The 22,665-nt window shown below is 39.3% G+C and overlaps 2 protein-coding genes across 7 annotated transcripts in view; both read right to left on the reverse strand.

Annotated features, from left to right (window-relative positions):
• zc3h13 (zinc finger CCCH-type containing 13) overlaps positions 1-6,975 on the reverse strand; it is a 121,437-nt gene extending 114,462 nt beyond the window's left edge. For 3 of the 6 annotated variants that reach the window (XM_069889648.1, XM_069889649.1, XM_069889654.1), the window contains exon 1: positions 6,845-6,975. The gene's annotated coding sequence lies outside the window, so the exon portion shown is untranslated. Of the gene's footprint in view, positions 1-6,635; positions 6,825-6,844 lie in introns of those variants that run through there. The other 3 variants (XM_069889652.1, XM_069889651.1, XM_069889650.1) reach the window with 2 other exon arrangements.
• Positions 6,976-10,559: 3,584 nt separating this feature from the next.
• cpb2 (carboxypeptidase B2 (plasma)) overlaps positions 10,560-22,665 on the reverse strand; it is a 32,543-nt gene continuing 20,437 nt past the window's right edge. Inside the window, exons 7-11 of the mRNA XM_069889661.1 lie at positions 20,142-20,246; positions 19,356-19,446; positions 17,967-18,169; positions 17,789-17,873; positions 10,560-13,870 (exon numbers count right to left, since the gene is read on the reverse strand). Of these exons, the coding sequence (XP_069745762.1) occupies positions 13,686-13,870; positions 17,789-17,873; positions 17,967-18,169; positions 19,356-19,446; positions 20,142-20,246 (669 nt within the window). The 3' untranslated portion in view covers positions 10,560-13,685. The remainder of the gene's footprint in view (positions 13,871-17,788; positions 17,874-17,966; positions 18,170-19,355; positions 19,447-20,141; positions 20,247-22,665) is intronic.

The raw sequence follows: 22,665 nt of genomic DNA on the forward strand, positions 1-22,665 counted from the left end.
TGGTCTAAGCCGGCCATCCTCCTGTCCTGCACATAGGCAATGGTATCCCTGAGCAGTGTGAGGCTGTCAGAGATCTTCCTGCCTGGCACCGTGCAGATTTGGTCTGGGTGGCTTACCTGCCCCAGGCCAGACTTGATTGACAATAACTTTGGACAGGATTTTGTAGTCAACAATGATATGGGTCTCCAATTCCTGATATCCACCTTCTCCTGCTTTTGTTAAAGATGAGGGTGATGATGCCCTTCCTCATGAAGGTGCCTGCCTCGAGCATGACATTGTATACTTCCAGCAGGTCTGGGCTCACCCAGTCCCACAGAGTCGTGCATGACTCAGCCAGTAGTCTTACTCGATCCAAAGTAATGGATGGAGTCTGACAGCTCCCCCAGAGTAATTGGCTGATCCAGACATGTCTGCTTGTTGTCTTCTAAGACCTCTATGATAGAGGACAGGGAGACCATTCTGTCTGTAGCCTTCATGTCGCGCAGTTCGAAATAAAAGGATCTACCGATCCTCTGAATGCCCGTTGGTGAGGATGTGACAGAGCTATCCTCTTCCTAAAGTCTGTGGATCATAGAGCTCCCTCTGTGAACCTTTTGGAAGAAGAAATGTGAGAACTCAAGACCATGCTTCAGAAGAGCACAGTATAATCAATGGAAGGTATGTATCACCTCATAAGCAACCCACACTATTGGCCTCTTCCTGCCCCATTTGTGAGATTGCAGAACCTGCAAATAATACTGCTCATGAAGGAAAGTCAATAAAGAAGATGCTTTTTCTTTGGAGGACAGTAACTCAGCTCTATTTTTTTTTCTCAACTTTATAATACTTTTCCCTAACAAAGAATGTGCCTTCAAAATCTTGACTGACCGCAATTTTGGACTGAAGTTGGGCCGAAATACCTGTTCTGTGCTGCATGACTCTATGTCTAGGATATGCAGACTCCTCTGAACTTCACCCATTCGTAGTCTCTCTCCATTTAGACACTAATAATAACCCTATTATTTTGACACTGTTAGCAGTTTCTAAAAATTCCCTAAACACTTTGTCCCATGCTAGATTATACATTTTTTTAAAAATCGCGTTTTGTGAAATCAAAAAGTGACACTAGGGTTAGAGTCGATATTCGTAAATAATTCCAGTCATTATGCTATCTGGGCAAATTAAATTCTATCCCATAAACAGTTAACAAAGAAGGGTAACATCTTCTCAGTGTAGTTGACAGTTAATATTTTTAATCTTGTTCAATTTGAGCAGGGTTTATTTAGTGTGGAAAGTGGAGAGCAGGGAAGAAAATCAAAAATTACTGCAAAGCTCCAAGATCAACAGATCTTTGAACCTGTGAAGCTGCTTCAAAACAACAAATTTAGTGATAAACGTTCATGACAATAGATTTTGATTCTAAGATTATGGATTCAAATCCCATTCCAAAGCATGCACACATAAAAAAACAATCAAGGCTGACACTCCCATGCAGTACTGGTCATTCCATCTTTCAGATGAAACAAATGGGATATCTGACCACTCAAGAAAATATGAAAGATTCTACAGAATAAAGTGTTCGTCAATACTTTTTCAACATTGCTGAAACAGATTATCTGGTCATCAGTCTGCTACTTTTAGAAGACTGTACAACTGCTCCCATTCTTTGCAATAGTGGCTATGTGTGTAAGAAATAACAGTTGGCCTTATGGACCCCCAACATGTTCTGTCACTCAAATTGATCATTCATGATCTTTGACCTCACCTCTAATTTTCAACTAGATGTATGACTGCAATCCAAACAAATGACCTGAGTATTAAACATACCTGACAGAGCATGAATTTATAAGATTCCCAACCATCTGAGTGAGTAAAAGGAACAATTTTTCAGTATCTGCCCTGACAAGGTCATTCAGAATCTTATGTTTCTATTGTAATTTAAATTATCATTCTTCTGAACTCCAATGTACATGGGTTCGTTCTATTCTCTTACCAAAATCAACTCTGTTATCCCAGGAATCAACTTAGTAAATCTTTCTAAATTGCCTTCAATGGCAGATTTTGTCCTTCATTCTTAAAATGAAAGATCAAAATTGATTATTCATCTCTCACTGCCACATGAACTGATTGACTATTTTAAGGGAAAGGTCAAACTCAACCACACTGGTGGAGTAGTCACACTCAGACCAGGTCAATAAAGTGCCGATATTGTTCATAGGTGATCAGTAAATCAGAGAGTTCAAATTAAACCATTACAAAACCAGATTTTTCACAAGGAACATAAAACAATTTGCCTCATGCATACTATGCCATGCAAGTTCCCAGCAATCTAATCTCTGCTGTGCCTTGATGATGGGCTGTCACCCATAAGTTGTCTATATTTTTCATAGAACATAAAACAGCACAGGAGCAAGCTCTTTGCCTATGTGTCTGCATTGAACACGAGGCCCAAATTAAACTGAAACTCTGCTGTTTCTACACAATACATATCTTTCTAACATCTGCATATTCACATGTATCTCTAGATGCCTTTTAAATACTTTTATCAAATCTGCTTCCTCCACCACAACCCTGGCAGCCCACTCCAAGCCTTGAAACAAAACTTCCACATCTCCTTTAACACACATCTTAAACACACGTCCTCTAATATGTGTGATTATAACCCTGGGAAAAAGATTCTGGTTCTAATAAGTTATTTAATTTAAATAAACTGAAGTTAAGGACCTGAACTCACATCACCAGATCAGGCTTCCAATTACAAATCTAGTACAGGTGGGGGCAGGAGAGAAGGGAGGAAGAAGTACGAGCACAGATAAGAGATAATTGTTAAATACAGGTGAGAGGGAAGAAGAGAAAAATACTGCAATCAGGAAAAGGCAGTGGGCTCAGGGTATCTGATAAAAAGGAGATAGGGAGCTGGAGCATAGGAGACTGAGGGATAAGGGAAAGAGAGAGATCAGGGAGGGGATTAACAGAAATTGGAAAAGTTGAAACAAATGCAGTCCAATTGGAGAGCGCCAAGACAGAAAACAAGGTGTTATTCCTCCAATTTGAAGGTGGCCTCGATTTGGCAGTATGTGGCCAAGAACAGACGTACCAGTGTGGCATTGATGTGTTGTATTAAAATGGTTGGCCATTGGGAAGTCCTTGCTGTTGCATTAGAGGGCGAAGGTGCTCAACAAAAATATCTCCCAGTCTGCGTCCATTGGCTCCATGTAGAGGAGGCTGCATCAGGAGTGCATGATGCAGTAAATGACCCCTACGCTTTCACAAATGAAGCATTGTTTCATATGGAAAAAATATTTAGGGTCCTGTATAGTGGTGGAAGAGGTGCAAATATAAGTGTAATACTTCTTCAGTCACAGGGGGTGTTGAGGCAATTAGTGGGAAGGGATGAGTGAACTCAGGAGCCCCAGAGGGAGTGATCCCTATGGAAAGCAGAGCTGGAGAGGAGATGTGTCTGGTGGTGGAATCCCATTGCAGGTGGCCTAAAATGTTAGTTACCTGTTACTTCCTATGAATGCTGCCTGACCTGCTGAGTTTCTCCAGCCATTTGTGTATTGCATAGAACCTGGCCTCTTCATTTTTACCTGCAACTAATGCACTGGAATTCTTCATGTACCTTGCTTTTTTAGAGAACGAAGGTGCATGTGGAATTTTTTTTTTTACAAAAAGCTTGATGGCAGCATTTTTCTTTTCATTAATTTCTTTTTTAAAGTGCGAATTAAATTGGAAAAAAATCAGTGGACTTTGTTTTGCACTATACAATGTTTCTGAAAACAAAAGCAACTTTCAAATTGCAAAAATTTTAAAAAAGCACCAACAGATGCATGAGAATGCTTTGCCACTTTCCTTTCTCAACAGAAGGCACCATTGAAATGCTACTATTCAATTATTTTCAGAATAAAGGAATTACTGAAGGCAATATTACCTATCCCTATAAATGAGCTGTGATGGTGCTGCGTCTTTAAACTGATGAACACTGTTTGCCAAAGTATTTCAGATAGACTTTCAAGTGATGGTATTCCCAATGTTGCTGTAATTTCACTTGATGGTACACGTGTGGGATTCAATGGTGCTGCCTTGGTGAGCAATTACAATGCATTTTGTAGATGGTGCACACTAGAGCTGTAATGCTCTAATGAAAGTAATGAATATTTATATTGGTACATGGGGTGTCAATTGGGCAGGCTGGTGTTTCTTGAGTACTGTCACAGCTTCACTCATCCACAAAAGTAGAATATATTCCATCACATTTCTGACAAGCTTTATGAACCATAAAGACGTTGGGGAGTTTGGAGTTGGGTCACTCATCAGAATCTCCAATATCTGACATGTACATAGTCACTGCATTTATGTGCTTGGTTCAATAGCGATTCCCAGAACTGGGAGACTCAGCAATGGCAATGTATGTAGTTGGTGTCCAATGGATGTTTCACACAAATGCTACTTAATACATCAGACCATGCCAAAATGCTTCATGCAGACATGGGCTGTTTTATTATTTTCTGAGGAAATATGAATGGAATTATACTTCTTGTACTTATTTCTGACTCCATGGCAGATGGGTCATTAATGAAGCACCTAAAAATGATCAATTTTTAATGAACCCAGCTCAAGAAAAGTTTATCCCCTTCATTCTCAGTGATTCCAATTTTACCTGTGCTTTTATATTCTTCACTCAGTCAAATGATGCACTAACATAGAAGACAATTTTCTGATTTCACCTCAGAAACTGAGCTCTCTTGCCCCTCTTTGGATCAAGTGTGTATGAGGTTTGATGCCAATAATCTTGCAAAATTCGAAGTGAGTATTGAGGAACTAGTTGCATGACATTGTTTTGTTACCAGTAGCACATTTTATCGATTTGCTGATAATTGTACAAAGACAATGGAGTTGCATTGGGATGGATTGAATTTGTCCCACTTTTTCTAGTAACACATAACAAGGTAATTTTTCCACACTGTTCAGCTTTAACAGAATTGGACAAATTTGGCTGGCATAGTAGCATGTGTTAACATGGAAATACAATTAAAATTTTGTATCACAGTATGCTGACCTTCATTAGTCAGGGGATTGAGTTCAAGAGTTATGAAGTAATGTTGCAGCTCCATAAAATTCTGGTTAGACCTCCTTGGAAAATCAAGTTTAGCTCTGTTCACCTTGTTACAAGAAGGATGGGAAGCTTTAAAGAGAGCACAGAGGAGATTTAGCAGGATGTTGCCTGGATTGGAGAACATGTCTTATGAAACAAGGTTGACAGAGATGGAGCTTTTCTCTGTGGATGAGAGGCGACTTACTAGAGAAATACAGGATTATGAGAGGCTTAGATGGACTGGACATCCATTACCTTTTCCCAGGGCAACTATAGGAATACCAGAGGACATCTATTTAAAGTGAGTGGAGGAAAGTTTAAAGATGACAGAGGTAAGTTTTTTTTAAATATCACAGTGAGTGATGGGTGTCTGGAATCCACCACCAGGGTGGTGATGGAGGCTGGTATAATAGTGACATTTAAAAGACTCTTATGTAGGCACATGGACGCAAGAAAAATAGAGGATTATAGCTGAGATAGAGAAAAATAACATTGTTGTTAAGCAGGTATACATAAGTCAGCACAACACTGTAAATACTCATTCCACAGAGACTGCATGATCTGTTGAGTACTTCCACATTTTGTTTGTATTTCAGTCTTCCACATTTACAATTTTATTTGCCCCTTAAGTGCAAATCTTTAACATACAGCGAATAAGTTGTCCAAACTCATTGCCTTAGCTGAATCTAGTGCTCTCTCTCATGAATCAGATTGGCTGTGAACTAGGTTCTATAATTGTATGGATCTGAGAGGGAAACCAACATGGATTATCCACCAGATACCACTAGCAAATGCTTTTATTTTCTGACACAAAAACTAAACAGATCCAAAGTTTGAGGAACAACTTTTCTTTCCACATTTATTTCATCTAATCAGGTATCTGTTCTTGCTGTCATTCCATATTGGAAAGTTCAATTGATCACAGGCACCTGAACTTCAATTTGCATCAAAGAGCCCCCAACTGGCAATATTCTTTTCTTAATGAATCAAAATTTGTGCCAATTCAAAAACATCCCATTCAATATTTTCAAATGAAATAATTCAAGAACACAGAGGATCTCAACAAGCTGTTAATCTGAAACTATTTCAGTTTCCACAGCCATTGCCTTGTTCAATATTTCAACACTTTATATTCTTATTTGAGCAAAAGGCTGTGGCACAAAATGACAGCGACCTCCCACAGACCTGGCAATCTGGTTTAGAACACACTTCTACAACATATTTACATGCATGGAAGGCAATTCAGTTCAACCTTCCAGTGAAGCTGCGATTCTTGAAATGTGTCAGCTTGACCACAAATGCAAGGAGAGCTAAAAGGTTGGACTAAAATGTACACAGGGAATCTGCATTCCCTTGAACACACACTGATGGCTGAACCCCGATTCTCTTTAACTTACACTGATGGCTGACACACCCCCCCCCCAACCCCACCCACCGCCCGCCCGATTCCCTTTAACACCGTGAATGCTGACCGCTATTCCCAATAAATATTGATGGCTGATCCCGTGATTCCCTTGAACATACGCAGATGGCTGAGTTCTAATTCCCTTAACACACTGACCACGCTGGATTTCAAAAACCCACATTCGTGGCCCTTTTGTTCAGAGGGGTTCATCTGATCACCGCAACCTCGGGAGAAAGGCAGCCGACGCTCCGGAACTGAGGGCCCAAGGTTCATCGGTCGGGCAGGCTTTCGAGACTGCGGCCATGAACCGTCACTCCCGTCAGCAATGCCGGTGCCCACAACTGCGAAGCAGGTGACCGTGGTACCTGGAACGGTTAAGGTCGCCGCTAGGCTGGGAATAATCCTCTCCACCGCCGACCGCCTGCCTCCGGGCTCACGCGAACCACCACGTCGCCGTGCCGCTCCCGGTTCGCTCACGCGTCATCACCACGCGACGGTCTCCCTGCAAGTGCGCATGCGCTGGCCGTGGTGCCTGATGGTGTGAGGCAGAATTGTGCCGTTGGTCCACCGGGTGAAAAGATTCTAGTTCGGTTCTAAAGAGTAAGTCATAGGCTATTACAAAATAAAACCAGCCGGTTAACGTTGGAAATGGCCTCAGTCAACTTTTTCTGTGATTAATTTTCAGTAGAATCATTTTAAAGGAAACGGCAGAACTTCGGTGTTGGGAATGCAAGTTAAGTTTACTTGTGGCAAAATATCTCGGGTGAAACACGAAAGTTTGTAGACGCTATGGAGTAAAAACACTCCGAAAGGCTGGAGGAACTCAGCCAGTCTTTTCAACGCGTCTATAGGAGCCAGAGATATTTTGCCGATGTTCGGCCCTGAGCCCTTCTTCAAGGCATAAGGAGAATAAGCCAGAAGCAGGAAATCTCAGAATTCAGACCAACAAAGGGTGTTAATTGGATATGATAAGGGACGACATAAGAATTTATCATGCTTATGGGAAAGGAAACGGAACTGGGGGACTAAGTTCAAAAGCCACAGAAGTCAATATTAATGTCATCCGGTTGGAGGGTGCCCAGTTGGAAGTTGTCTCTCCAATTTATGGGTGGTCTCATTCTGGCAGTGCATGAGACCTTGGACAGACATGTCAGCAAGAGAATGGGATGGAGAATTGAAATGGGTACCCACCTGGGCCCCAGCTATGCCTGCCTTTTTATTGGCTACGTGGACCAATGCTTGCTACAACTCTACACAGGCAAGGCCTCTCAACTCCACTACATTGGTGTTTCCTCATGTACCCATGATAAGCTCATTGAATTTATCCACTTTGCTGCCAACTTCTACCCTGACCTCAAATTCTCTTGATCCATCTTTAGCAATACGCTTCCTTTCCTCAATTTCTGTCTCCATCTCAGACAAGAAACTTTTGACAGACATCTTCTATAAACCCACCAAGTCACACAGCTACCTCAACTAAACCTCTTCCCACCCTATACCCTGTAAGGATTCCATTCCATTTTCTCAATTCCTCCATCTCCATTGCATCTGCACCCAGGATCATCAGAAATGTCCTCCTCCTTCAAACAATGTGGCTTTCCCTCTACCACCATCAACTCGGCACTCACCCAGATATCCTCTATTACCCGCACATCTGCCCTGGCCCCCTCTGATCCCACATGCATCAAGGACATGATTCCTCTTGTCCTCGCCTACAACCCCTCCAGCCTCCATATCCACCTCCACCATTTCTGCCACCTACTATATGATCCCACCACTAATCATATTCCCCTGTCTGCCTTCCACGGGGACCACTCCCTCCTTCCAACCATTCGTTGCCTTGTGCAATAATCCCCTTGGGACATAACCCCATGTCTGCAGGAGATGCTCCTCTTGAGCCCACACCTCCTCCCTCACCACCATTTGGACCTAAACAGTTCTTCCAAGTGCTACATTTCACTTATGAATCTGCAGGAGTTATCTCTGTCATCATTGAGTGCTCCCATTGTGGTCCTCTCTACATCGCAGCTCTGTCTGCCACAATAGTGTGAATCTCCCAGTGGCTACCCATTTCAATTCTCCATTCCTTTGCTGACATATCTGTCCATGGTCTCATGCACTGTCAGAATGAGACCACATATAAATTGGAGGACAGCATCTCATCTTCCGACTGGGCACCCTCCAATCGAATGGAAAAGTTAATCACAAAATTCTGTAAACCTCATGCTTGAAGTAAAAAACACAAAATGCTGGAGAAGCTCAGTAGGTCAAACAGTGTCCTTTATGTAGCAAAGGTAAAGATATGTAACTGATGTTCCAGGCTTGAGCCTTTCATCAAAGTATGAGAAAATGCTGGCAGGCGTCCAAATAAAAGAGTGGGAGGGGGAAAAGGGGGTGTGGAAAAGGCAGGAGATGATTGGTGGAGAAGAGGACAGCAGCAATGAAGGGGAGGAGGGATGGCTGGGTGAGTAGAAGAACTGAAAAGACATGTAAATGGGGAGGGGTTAAATAAAAAGCAAGCAGGTTTAATGGAAAGCATTAAAGTCAATGTTGATACCATCTGGCTGGACAGAAAATAAGGTGTTCCTCCAAACTGCAGGTGGTCAGGGTGGAATAGTACACAAAGCCATGGGCAGACATGTGAGCTCAGGAGTATGACTCAGAATTGAAATGGTTGGCCACTGGGAGGCCACTATGGTTGCGAACAGAGTGGAAGTGCTGAGCGGTGATCTCCCAGTCTACCCCCAACATAGAATCCCTCTCATCTCACCTACCACCCAACCAGTCTCTGCATCCAACACATTATCCGCTGGAATTTCCTGCACTTACTACAAGATCCCATCACCAGACACATTTTTCCTTCTCCTCCCCTCTGCATCTTCCACAGGGACTGCTCCCTCCTTGATACCATCGTGCACTCATCCTTCCCTTCCCATCGCGCCCCCGGCATCTTCCCCTGTGCCTGCAGGAAGTGCAACATTTGCACCCAGATCTCCCTCACCATGGTCCAGGGCCCCAAACAGGCCTTTCAAGTGAAGAAACACTTCACTTGTACATCCAGTGGACTTATTTACTGCACCTCTGCTCCATTCACAACCACAGTGACTTTCCAGTTGTCAATCATTTCCATTCCAAGTCACACTCCCACGCTCCACAGCCTTGTGTACTATCCCACCCTGACCACCCCAAGATTGGAGGAACAACACCTTATTTTCCATCTGGGCACTCTCCAGCCAGATGGCATCAACATTGACTTTACTGCTTTCCATTAAACCTTCTTGCCTTTTCTTTCCCCCTCCCCTTTTTCCTATCTTTCCAGTTCTACCCACCCAAGCAACCCTCCTCCCCCTCATTGCTTCTTTCCCCTCCCTCCTTTCTTCATCCCCCCATCCCACTCTTTTGTTCGGACACCAGCCGGCATTTTCTCATATTTTGATGAAGGGCTCAAGCTCAAAATGTCAGTTATGTATATTTATCTTTGCTATATAAAGGATACTCTTTGACCTGCTGGGTCTCTCCAGTATTTTGTGTGCGTTTTTTGACTCCCAACCGAATGGCATTAATATCGACTTCTCTGGCTTTCATGAAACCACTCCTCCCCTCACTTTTACTCCTGTCACCTTGTCCAAACTCTGTTTCTCTCCCTTTTTCCTGTCTCCTCCGCACAGACATAATAAATTCTCACATCTTCCCATATTTCCAATTAACACCTTTTGGTGTTCTGAATTCCTCCCCCAGACAGTGTTTACTATATTCTGAGATATCCATCTTTTTGCTAATTGTTCTTCTACCTTGAAGAAGGGCTCAGGCTCAAAATACTGGCAATATACCTTTGTCTCCAATAGACACTGAAAAGACTGGCTGAGTTCCTCCAGCATTTTGGTGTGTTTTTACAAAATATCTAGGACAACGAGAAGGATTTTTTTTTTGTAAACAGATGTATATTAGGTATACAGTTTCCAAGGTGTCATGGCTTTGGTGATTTCTCAAAATCCTGGTTAAAATGTTAATTTCTTGCCAATGATGTGACCAATACTTTCAACACTTAGAAGTCAAATTATTCAAAGCAATAAGGATGTATTAAAGGGCACAGCTGAAAATTTAATAAACTCTATAAATGTAAGGGTCTTTCTAGTTTCAATTATATTAATTAACATCAATCAATTAACAAAAATATTAATACATATATATAACTGTATTGATGCTTATGTTAAGACAGGTGCGGATACCCAAGATGTGTGTTGCCTGATAACAACAACCTGGCTGATAAATTTCCAACACTCCCATTCCTCTCTAGAATCATGTGATTTACAACAATTAGGGAAACCAAAACTGTTGGGATATGTCTATGTTATTGATCCACAATATGGACATTGCATAGTTTAATGCTTGCTGCCTAGGAGGTGATTGTTTTGAGATTGGATAATGATGGATAGTGTTGGAGAATTTAAACCCATACATTTGTATGTTCGGAGAGCTCCTCGATCCTCTTTAGGGGTGTTGAACCACCCACAGACTTGTGTATCAAATAAAGAGAAGTCTGAATCCTTCATTTCTCAAGAGAGTTGACTGCTAATAGAACCTCACCCCTGAACCTGAATTAGGATTAACACTGAACCTCCACAAATTCCAATTGATACTTTTTTTTCTCCTTTATTTTCCCCTGTGCTCCATAGTTTTAAATTTGTAATCAAACAATTCACATGTGATTAAAGTGCACATTCCAGATGTTATTCAAGGTGTTACAGAGTAATGTGTTGTGTATTGACCTATGTGTTGTGTGATTTTATGTTAAAAAGTGAGTTTGCCTTTGAGAGCCAAGGTGAAGATGGATTGCTGAGAGAGTGGGAGACGGACTGGGCATGTGTGGAAAATGAAGATTCCGAAGGCAGCCAGAAGGATCCGGACCAAGCCATTTTTTTTTCTCTCTGCGAGCAACACAAGAAGACCACTTCGAATTTTGTGCTCTCTCTAAAAGATCTTTTGGCTTCAGTTTACTAAACAAACTGAGTTTTGTTTACGATCTTTACTTTGATTGAAATCAAAGTTTTGTGAGTCTTATGTGTTTTGTGTCTAAGTTTTTTTTTCTGTGGGCTGGTTGGAAATATAACTTAGATTTTGATTATATATGTTATATTTAGGCTGGGGAATTTATCAGTTTTACACTCTTATAGAAATGTGTATATTAACCAGTGGGCATTGTTATAAAAGCGGGGATTTTGAATTAAAGTTTGAAAGTGAAATTTTGTTAATAAAGTAATTGTTCATCTTTACCCCTGTGTGATATTTGTGGTTGCTGGTTTGATCCTGTAACAAAGGTTATTTGTATACATTTTGTTTGACCATGTAGAAATTGCTGCACTTTTTGCACGCAGTCCCCTCATTTCAGGGCACCATGATATTTGGATATAGCAATGGTATGTATACAGTATTAAAGTAATTATGTTTAGTACTTTATTGCATATCCCTTGCATGCAATGACTGCTTGAAGTTTGTGATTCGTAGACATCACCAGGTACTGAGTAACTTCTCTGGTGATGCTCTGCCAGACCTCCACTGCAGCCATCTTCATTCCTGCTTATTTCAAGGGCTTGTCCCGTTAAGGTTTATATTCATAGTATGGAATGCTTGCTCAATTGGAGTTAGATCAATGACTGGCTAGGCCATTCAAGAATTTTCCAGTTTTTAGCTTTGAAAAGCTCCTTTATTGCTTTAGCAGTATGTGTAGGGTCATTGTCTTGCTGTGGGATGAAGCACTGTCCAATGGGTTTAGAGGCATTTGCTCAAACTTGAGTAGTTAAGATGTTTCTATATACCTCAGAATTCATTTTGCTACTGCCATCACCAGTTACATCAATGAAGGATCATACATGCCCAAGCTTATATACCCCCACCACCATGTTTCAAAGATGAGGTGGTATGCTTTGGATCTTGGGCAGTTCCTTTACACCTCCACATTTTGTTCTTGTCATCAATCTGATACAGGTTAACTTTAGCCTTTTTACAGAATTCTGCAGGCTCTTTTAAATACTTGTTGAAAAACTGTAATCTGGCCTGTTTCTGTGGCTAATTAGAGGTTTGCATCCAGCAGTTGTAGCCTCTGTATTTCTGTTCATGAAGTCTTCTGTGGACAGTAGTCATTGACATATCCACACCTGTCTCCTGAAGAGTGTTTCTGATCTGTTGGACAGGGGTTTGGGGATTTTCCTTCATTATGTTGAGAATTCTGTCACCAGCAGTGGAGGTCTTCCTTGGCCTACCAGTCCCTTTGCTATTTTTGAGCTCACCAGTAGGCATTATTTTCTTAATGATGTTCCATACTGTTGATTTTGATAATCCTAAGGTTTGGGTGCTATCTCTTACTGTTTTATTTTTGTTTTTCAGCCTCATAATGGCTTCTGTGACTTTCATTGTCATAACTCTGGTCCTCATGTTGAAAAATGGCAACTCCAGACTTCAGAGGTGTTTAAAAGCTTAGAAGCAAGCCTAGCTCTCTTATACCTGCGCCAATGAAGCAATTAAATATAACTGAGTACTCACAAACACTTGTGAAGCAAAATATTCCAAACATTATGGTGCCCTGAAATGAGGGGACTATGTATAAAAAGTGCCAAATTGTATACAAATAGCCTTGAGTAAAATCTGGAATGTGCTCTTAAATTATGTGTGAATTTTTTTATTTCAAATTTAAAACTGTGGAGCACAGGGGAAAATAAACAGAAAAATATATCTTTGTCCAAGACTTTATGGAGGGCACTGTAAATTTGGACAGCTGGGAATTTACTACATTTATTATTAACTTGCTTTTATATTTGGCATCGCTTGGGTTATTCAGCTGACAATTGTGAGGTTTACATTTCTTCCAGACTTTTGGGTTATATAACACTCCTTGTACAAGAAATAAGACTGAACTTAAATGGTTGTCCACATCAGTTTTCCATATCAAAGTGAACCATAGTATTACATATAAAACATTTCTGAACTAAATATTGTACATTTAATTCAGTCAGTTAATTCAACTTTTAAGCACTTTACATATTTGTTAAGTTCAAATAATAGAATAATTGAAATATTTTGATTGAAGATTGACAGAATTATCCAATGTGGAGTAAACTAACAAAGTTATGGTACATCTACATAAAAAAATAGAGAAGAGTTGTAAATAAACATTTATGTTGATGTTCATGAGTAATTAGTTAATTTTGTTCAAATGTTTTGAATGGTGTGGTGTATGATTTCTTTCAAAGCAACTACAGCCTCTTCACAAGTTTCTCTTATTAAATAAGGTGGGAGTAAAAAGCCGTATTTCCCAGTGTCACGTAATTCAAAAGTAAATGAATACTTGATGCCCAAGTCATAAGCCCAGTCATCTGAACATCCACTGGATAAATCTGTAATAGTGATGAGAAAGATATTTAGATATCTATTTTTCAAATAAAACTGGACCTTTCCAAACCATTGATAACTAACCCTCTCATCCTAAATACACACACTATATATAGTTATATAATTTCACAGATTGATAAATTAATCCAACAGTTAACAAGCCATGTTGTACACAGGTTTTATTCCTAGGCTGTGTTAAATTAGCTGAACCATGACCCAGTAACTGGAAGCATAGCAAGGCTAGAAAGATTGTTTCTTAGTTCTTCTTATGGTTCAGTAACCAGGAAGTGTGATTAAATTTTTTCAGGGCATGTAAATATTCATTTTGTCAATGACTCTGAAAGCCAGCTTGAACTTACAATATCTAATTAGCTTAATTTTTGTGATGTTTCTTTTATTTTGAACATTGAATCTTGCAGCAATCCAAAATTGCATGTTCTTGCTTTTAATTTTAAGTCTGTTAAAAAAGTATCAACGCTCTTTCCCTGCAGTTGTGTGCGCAAGCGAAACATGTACCTCTCAAATGTTTCATTTTCCTTTAGTGAAAAGAGTTCATCAAACATTTGATAACCTTGCTGAACTTGCCCTGGTCTGCTACCTCAGCAAAAACTGAGGTCCCACCACAGTAAGTTGCAGTGCAATCTTCTGTACATTAGGTTTGCAATCAAGTCCAATGGCTTGCAGGTACAGCATGAATGTTTGAACAACCTTCATTCGTGGTTGACATTTCCAGTCCAATTTACAGCATCAGGAAGCTTCATACTTTCCACTTCTCTGCTGATATCAACTGATTCTCACTCTATATACTCCTGGTGTTTCTTCCACTCCTGTTATCATGTGATGTTTCTTTTATTTTAATAAAAAAACTTGGGTTCTTTTGAAACAACTATACTTTATTAGCTAAAGAATTCATGACCATGTGGAGACATCCTTTTCTGTTTCAGCTACGATCTGCTTGGATTTCATGTCAGATAAGGAAGAGATCAGGTTCATATGGAGATTCACATCTGTCTCTGTGGAACTCTCATTGCGTGCTTCACTCTGCATTGTTGCCCTGGATAATGCATCAGCTAACATGGTAAGTTTCCCTGGTGTGTACCTCAATTCAAAGTCATAACATTCTAGTTTCATCATCAGTCTTTGTATTTGTGGTGACATTTCACTGAGATTTTTCTTGATTATCACTATTAATAGCTTGTGGTCTGTCTCTGCCATGAATGTTGGTAGGCCATACACATAATTGTGGAATTCTCAAATTCATAGATCTGTGTATATTGACATTCAGATGTTGTCATCATCCTTAATGCGTATGCTACTAGCCTCCAATCTTCTTCCATAGCCTGAAGTAGTATGGCACCTATTCCATCATTTGAAATGTTCGTAGATATTTTCGTCCTTCTGGATATGTCAAGAATGTCAAAAGCACTGGTTCTGTAGTTAGAATGGTCTATAGTCATCCCCATTCTTCCTTGTGGTTGGCTGTACACTTGAATTCACATTTGTCCTGTAACAACTTCCTTAGGTACATTGTTTAGGAAGACAGGTTTGGTATGAATTTACCATGATCATTCCCACCACTCTCAATATGCCTTTTTTTTGGTCAGTCGTTCTGGGCATCTCAAAAATTGCTTTCACCTTGGTCTTCTCGGGCTCCACACCTGCCTCTGACAGTTTATCTCCCAGAAAGGTAATTTCCTTCACACCAAACTCACATTTTTCTCTGTTTAACTTTAATCCATACTTATGGATGCATTATAGCCCTTTGATGAGCCTCTCATTATGTTGTTCTAGTGTGGATCCCCATAGGATCATGTCATTCATGAACACACATTCCCCATTTATGCCTTCTATGGTGTGTGCTCCATTATCCTATGGAATACTTCTGAAAATGAGGAAGTTCCAAAAGGCATTCTCAGACAGGAGTATCAGCCAAATGGTGTATTAAATGCACAGTATTTTGTGCTTTCTTGGTGCAGTTTTATTTGCCAGAAACCCTGGGATACATCTAATTTGGTGAAAAACTTTGCACCAGCCATCTCACTTGTAATTTCATCCCTGGTTGGGATGAAACATTATCCCTGTAGATAATGTTCCCTCTTTATATTGGCATTCAAGTCCTTTGGGATCATGCACTTGAGTAGGTCACCATTTATCTTTTTGACACATACCATTGAATTCACCCATTCTGAGGGATCCTCCACTTTTTTTTAATGACCCCTAATGATGTCATTCAGTCGAGTTCCTGTTTGAGCTTTTCTTTTAGTGGCGTTAGAACCCATCTTGGGGCATGCACTACTGACTGTGCATCCTCCTTTAACAGTATCTTATAGGTGAATGGTAGAACTTCAAACCCCTTGAAGATGTCTGGAAATTGATCTAGTATTTCCTCTATGCCTTTCCATGCATTGGTGTTGTTAATGTAGTACGCCCTCTTGACGAGGCTTAAGTTTTCACATGCTTTGTCACCAAGCAGTGATTCATGTCCATTTGGGACTACTGTGAACCTGAGGTGGTGCTCTTTATCTTTAACTTTCACCTTGAGTTTACATGTATCTTTCGAGTCAATGCTCTTTTCATTTTAGGCTTTGAGCTGTACAGGATTTCCATGGATGAATGGCTTTATCTTCATTGCCCTGATGTCACGCTCACAGACCAAATTGATCTTTGCCCCTGTGTCCAACTTGAAAGTAATATTTGTTCCATTTGTATGTAATGACACAGTCCACTTGTCCTGCTCAACTTTGTTCACACTTGGCTATTCAGTGTCTATTTCTGCACTACTATGTCCATAAGTGTGTCACATAATGTCTACAGTGGGCATGCTTTTGCTTCTGTTTTGATTCCCATTTTGAAAAACATTGCTTTGCATAGTGATTCTGCCCTTTGCACTTATTACAGACTTTTCCATAGATGGGCATTGTTTTGGTGCATGTAGAGTGCTCCATCATTTGCACTTGAGTGTTTCTCCTACTTTTTGTTGTTACCTATATCTTGTTTTTTGTTTATGTGTGTGTACACACACTGCGACTACAGCTATGACTTTGTTTTCACTGGATTTTGCATTCTCACCAAACTTGTGTGTGCTGCAGAGCTAATTCACTGGCGTGGCATAACTTCACAGCTCCAGCTAAGGTAAGCTCTGTCTCTCGCAGTAACTTCTCTATTTCTTATCAATAATCTGTGCTCATTTTTTGCTCATGGATCATTGAATTTTGCAGCGATCCAAAATTGCATGTTCTTGCTTTTGATTTCAAGACTGTTAAAAAAGTATCAAAGCTCTCTCCTAGCAGCTGTATGAGCACGCGAAACGCATACTTCTCAAACGTTTCATTTTTCTTTGGTGAACTGTGGCTATTATTAAAGCCCATGGAATTAAATGCAACTAGAGATTGTTTCCTATTGCCTTTAATTGCTTGATGCTTAATTTTATTTCTTAATAGCAAAGTTCAGAAATCATCTGAATGTGCATTGTAGTAAATTGTAATAAATAATGTTGCTCTGATTTGGAAAAAAATTAGATTTATGGCAATTGGTAAAAAAGGTAATTAAGCAATATTTTATTGAGTGAATTCTAATTAAGATTGCACCACCTAAATATATGATAGAAACAGATTAAGTAGTAACATTCAGGAAAATAAATACATTTATTAATTTAACAAAATGAACAATAGGTGTAGGTGGTATGGCCATTATTGTTGATCTCCCTGATAATCCCTGGTCTCTGAAGATAGAAAAGTGCAGCAAAGCAACAAATAAATATAATTGGATCGCCATATACCAAGCACAGCAACAATGAGCTGAATGCCTCCTATGTAGAATGGGAATCGATTAATGCATCAAAGAGACTTGTTCTTAAATGATCACTTCGAATTATTTTACTCTGTAAGATTTAGATATCTTTAAAAATGCAATGATATACTCACAGATTGTTTCTGCTGAATTTCCATATGTGTACCTGGTCCCATGCACCGACCATAGAGCAGCAGCAGCCTTCTCTGCGATATAATTCTAAAAAGGGAGATAAGCATCAATTGATACACAACAAAAGGCTGCTCTTTCATGTAAATACATAAGCAATGCTGCAGCATAGGAATTCCTTACCAACTCCCTATGATCCTCTGATCTGGATATTTTGTAGGAGTAAGGAAACAAAATCATTTGAGAGTATGAATGTATTGAGATGTAGCACTTGATTTGATCAGATCTCTGTCTAATGAAAGTAGCTACAGCTTTCACCTCTGGTTCAGACTCTGGGTATTGTCCACTGTATGTTTCACTACATGGATTGCTTGATGCGCCTTGACCTGCAAAGGGAGAATAACCAAAATGAGCTGATTGATTGTTAAATTCCCACCAAATCAGGAGGATAGCAAATAGTTCTCATGCTAAAATTTAATTTATTTTATTCTAGAATGAAACTTTATTTTTGTGTAAACTGGTATATTAGTGCAAATTTGTTTACATTTTGTGCTATTATAGATCTTGTGAATATAATTCTAAGAAATTAAGAGATAATTTAAGAACTCTACAGTATTTGGGGAGGCATTTCAGACTAATATTCTTGTGAACCTACCCAATGTGTGCAGTGACCTTCCTCACGTAGATTTAGGAGTATTATATTGAGAAAGCAGACCCATAAACTAGTCAAGCAACTCCATCACAGAAATAGATACTTTTTTGATTAAGGATTTTGGCCTGAAATGTTGACAATTATTTTTTCCATTGATGCTGCTCAACCTGCTGAATTTCTTTGGCAGATTATGTTTTTCTCCAGATTCCAACATCTGTAGTATCTTGTATATCACAGATTTAGAGTTCAATTGGTATAAATATGGTTTAACCTTGAAAGCTCCCAACAGTGACTGCACTTACTGATAAGACCGAGGAGGGCAAGGCTACCAGCCACCATCCTGTCAATTTTCTACATGAGCTCTATCGAGAGCGTCCTGGCCAGCTGCATGACAGTGTGGTATGGTTGTTGTAGTGCATTGGATCACAGGTCACGCTACAGGATCGTAAGTGCGGCAGAGAAGATCACCTGGGGTCTCCCACCCCCCATCCCCGTCCCCCCATTGATGTGATCTATCGGGATCATTGTTTGAATATTTTGAGGGCTTGCAAAATCATTAAGGACTCCTACTACCCTGCACACAGTATCTTTCAGCTACTCCCATTGAGTAAGAGATACAGAAGAACCAGAGCCAAAACCACCAAACTTAGAAACAGGTTCTTCCCACGAGCAGTGAAACTGCTGAACAAGTGTTGAGCTGCTCATACAAACTTTCCAGGACTCTACTATTTATTGAAAAATATTTATTTAATTTTGTACATGTATATATGTACTTCATTTCAATCATTTGTCTGGGTGCGATGTCTGTATGTGTGTTTGAATGTTTTTTGCACTGAGGTCAGAAGAACGCTGTTTTGTCCAGTTGTACTTGTATAATCAGATGATAATAAACTTGAACTTGAAATATTTCAACTACTCACCACCCCAGCCTGCATCCCAGTTGCGGTTTAGATCAGTACCTACGCACTCCCCCATCTTTTTCTTGGAAAGGTTCTTCCTCCAAAATCGATTCTGAAATATTCATTCAAACATTTTGGTTTAAATGCTTAATGTTTGAAATGAAATTAAGAGACAATATAGAAAATGTAGAGTCTTGTTAAATGAAACACCTGATGGGGCAGATGATGGTTTGTTTCTACAGCTCTCTTGATAGTTCTGCACTGAAAATAGCAAAAAATGTCTTGGAGATTGTAGATTTTGTACTTCTGTACCATATTTTGATTCAGAAGTGTGTAACCCCAGACCAATGCTAGCACATTGCAGTAAAAACAATGTACAGAGCTTTTTTGTATCTTGCTTATAATGGTCCAGAAATTACTCTGAAACTTACATTTTCATAATTTGAAGGATCATTAAGACAAATATGGGAATAGAGCATTCCTATGAAACCTTTCGTAAGCCGAAATGGCATAAAGAGAAGACCCATTCTCTACTATTGGAGGTTACTTTCGTAAAAGCAAAAGCCCATTCAAATCCTTTCATAAAAGCGAACACAGGTTTTTTTGTAGAAGCAAATTTTTGTTAGGTGAGTATTCGTAAAGCAGGGTATACCTGTACTGTAAATACAACAGATCAAATGTAACAAGAACCACATAACATCATCTATTTGCTTATGAATAACCTTGTAAGATCCACAAATTATAAAAGTTATCATGTTAAATACAAACTAATTTATCTGTGAGCAAATTCAATTTAAAAAATGCTACCGTTGTCCATGTGTATTCGTAGCCATCAACATTCCACACAGGGAGGATGTATATTTCAAATGAATTTAGAATGTCATTGGTCACCTTGTCCTCCGCATCTAAAAGCTAAAATGTGAAAGATTAAAGACAACAATTAATTGTATAAGCCCAAGTATAGGGCCACCAATATCATTCCACCAGTTAATGATGTTCAAAGAAAACATAACCCGATGGTTCATGTGATAGTGAGCAGACCATTCAGCTGTTAAACATTATCTTTCAATTTGCTCACTAATTTTTTTTAAATTCTAAGCCCCTGTTTTATATCAGAAGCCTTAACAGACCAGTCTTTATGATTCTTCACCTGAGATAATGTACTCCACATTCCTGAAATGTTTTTTGTGAGTAGCCCATCTGAAAATGAGCAGTTCTTCAGAATATGAAACAACCCATACCTTAATGCAGTAAGATTTGGATAATGAAGAGAGAAAAGCTGATATGTGGTAAGTGATGTTTGCATTTAGCAAGTGGCAGCAATGACTATTTGGCATTATCATTGCTGAGTTTCACATCAAACAACATCCATTGGTGCATGGTAGTGACCAAAACCTGAACTGGATCAACCACGTAAATATGATGGGTACAAGTGCAGATCAGAAATTGGATATTCTGCAATGAGTGACTGAGTTATTTGCTCTTTAAAGCCTTTGCATTTTTTACTTAAACCACTTGATTTTTTTTAAATTTTTTATTTTTCACACTATAAACCATGTTGACCAAGATACATACAGACATTTTTCTTCTTAAATATATACAGTGTCGTTTTCTCCCCCTTTTCCCCCCTCCCTTCCCTTCCCTCCCTCACTCCCTTTCCCATTTATTTGAAGTTCAATCTATAAGATACATTAAACCAGTTAAACAATGTTGTCACTTAATAAAAATAAACAAGAAATTTTACTGAGTCAGTTCTTTTCGTTATCTTCTCCTTCTGTCATTTTAGGTGATGGAAGTCCACGATAGGATTTCTCTATTGTGCTTCATGTAAGGCTCCCATATTTGTTCGAATATTGTAATGTTATTTCTTAAATTATATGTTATTTTTTCTAATGGAATACATTTATTCATTTCTATGTACCATTGTTGTATTCTCAAGTTGTCTTCTAATTTCCAGGTTGACATAATACATTTTTTTGCTACAGCTAGGGCTATCATAACAAATCTGTTTTGTGTTCCATCCAAATCGAGTCCAAATTCTTTGTTTCTTATATTACTTAGGAGGAAGATCTCTGGGTTTTTTGGTATATTGCTTTTTGTGATTTTATTTAATATCTGGTTTAGATCTTCCCAAAATTTTTCCACTTTCTCACATGTCCAAATTGCATGAATTGTTGTTCCCGTTTCCTTTTTACAGCGAAAACATCTGTCTGATACTGTTGGGTCCCATTTATTTAACTTTTGAGGTGTGACGTATAGCCTGTGTATCTAGTTATATTGTATCATGCGTAACCTCGTGTTTATTGTATTTCTCATAGTTCCGGAGCATAGCTTCTCCCATGTTTCATTCTTTATCTTTGTTTAGATCTTGTTCCCATTTTTGTTTAGGTTTACTGTTTGTTTCCTCATTCTCCTTTTCTTGCAGTTTGATGTACATGTTTGTTACAAATGTTTTAATTATCATTGTGTCTGTAATCACATATTCAAAATTGCTTCCTTCTGGTAACCTCAGACTGTTTCCCAATTTGTCCTTCAAGTAGGTTTTCAGTTGGTAGTATGCAAACATTGTATCATGAGTTATATTATATTTATCCTTCATTTGTTCAAAGGACAATAATTTACCTCCCGAAAAACAATTTTCTATTCTTTTGATCCCTTTTCTCTATTGTAAAAGGGATTAGCTGATTTTGCGTCAATATTAGTTTTGGTAGTTGGTAATTTGTTTTATTCCTTTCTACATGAATCTTCTTCCAAATGTTGAGCAGATGATGCAATACCGGTGAATTCCTGCGTTGCACCAATTTTTCATCCCATTTATATAGTATATGTTCAGGTATCTTCTCCCCTATTTTATCTAGTTCTAATCTGGTCTTAAACCACTTGATGATTATAGTCTCAATATGATCAATGTCATAGTCTGTTTGTTTGACACACTGCCTCCCTCCACAAGTTCATCATGGATGCAGTGAGTACTAGTGCAAAGTTCACTGCAGCTGTTTGCCGAACTCACTTTGATAGCACCTCCCAAGCCTGTGGCCTTTAATATTCACCAGGATAGGGGTGTCAGGTGCATGGAATGTTACTACTATGCATTTACATCGATGAGAACTGGTGCACAAATGACTCTGTTGTGAAGGCTGTTTGCTCAGCAAAGATAGAGTACCTGACGGTGAAATACAGACCCTTCTACCTGGTCAGGGAACTCAAGGCCATTCTGATTACCACAATTTATGTTCTGCCTTCAGCAAATGAAGGTGAACCAATGGAGAAGCTTTATGGTACTATATGTGAAGTACAAACGTCCCACCCTGACAGTGCCACGATTGTAGCT

Source organism: Narcine bancroftii, chromosome 7 (assembly GCF_036971445.1).
Source record: "Narcine bancroftii isolate sNarBan1 chromosome 7, sNarBan1.hap1, whole genome shotgun sequence".
NCBI classification, from domain to species: domain Eukaryota; kingdom Metazoa; phylum Chordata; class Chondrichthyes; order Torpediniformes; family Narcinidae; genus Narcine; species Narcine bancroftii.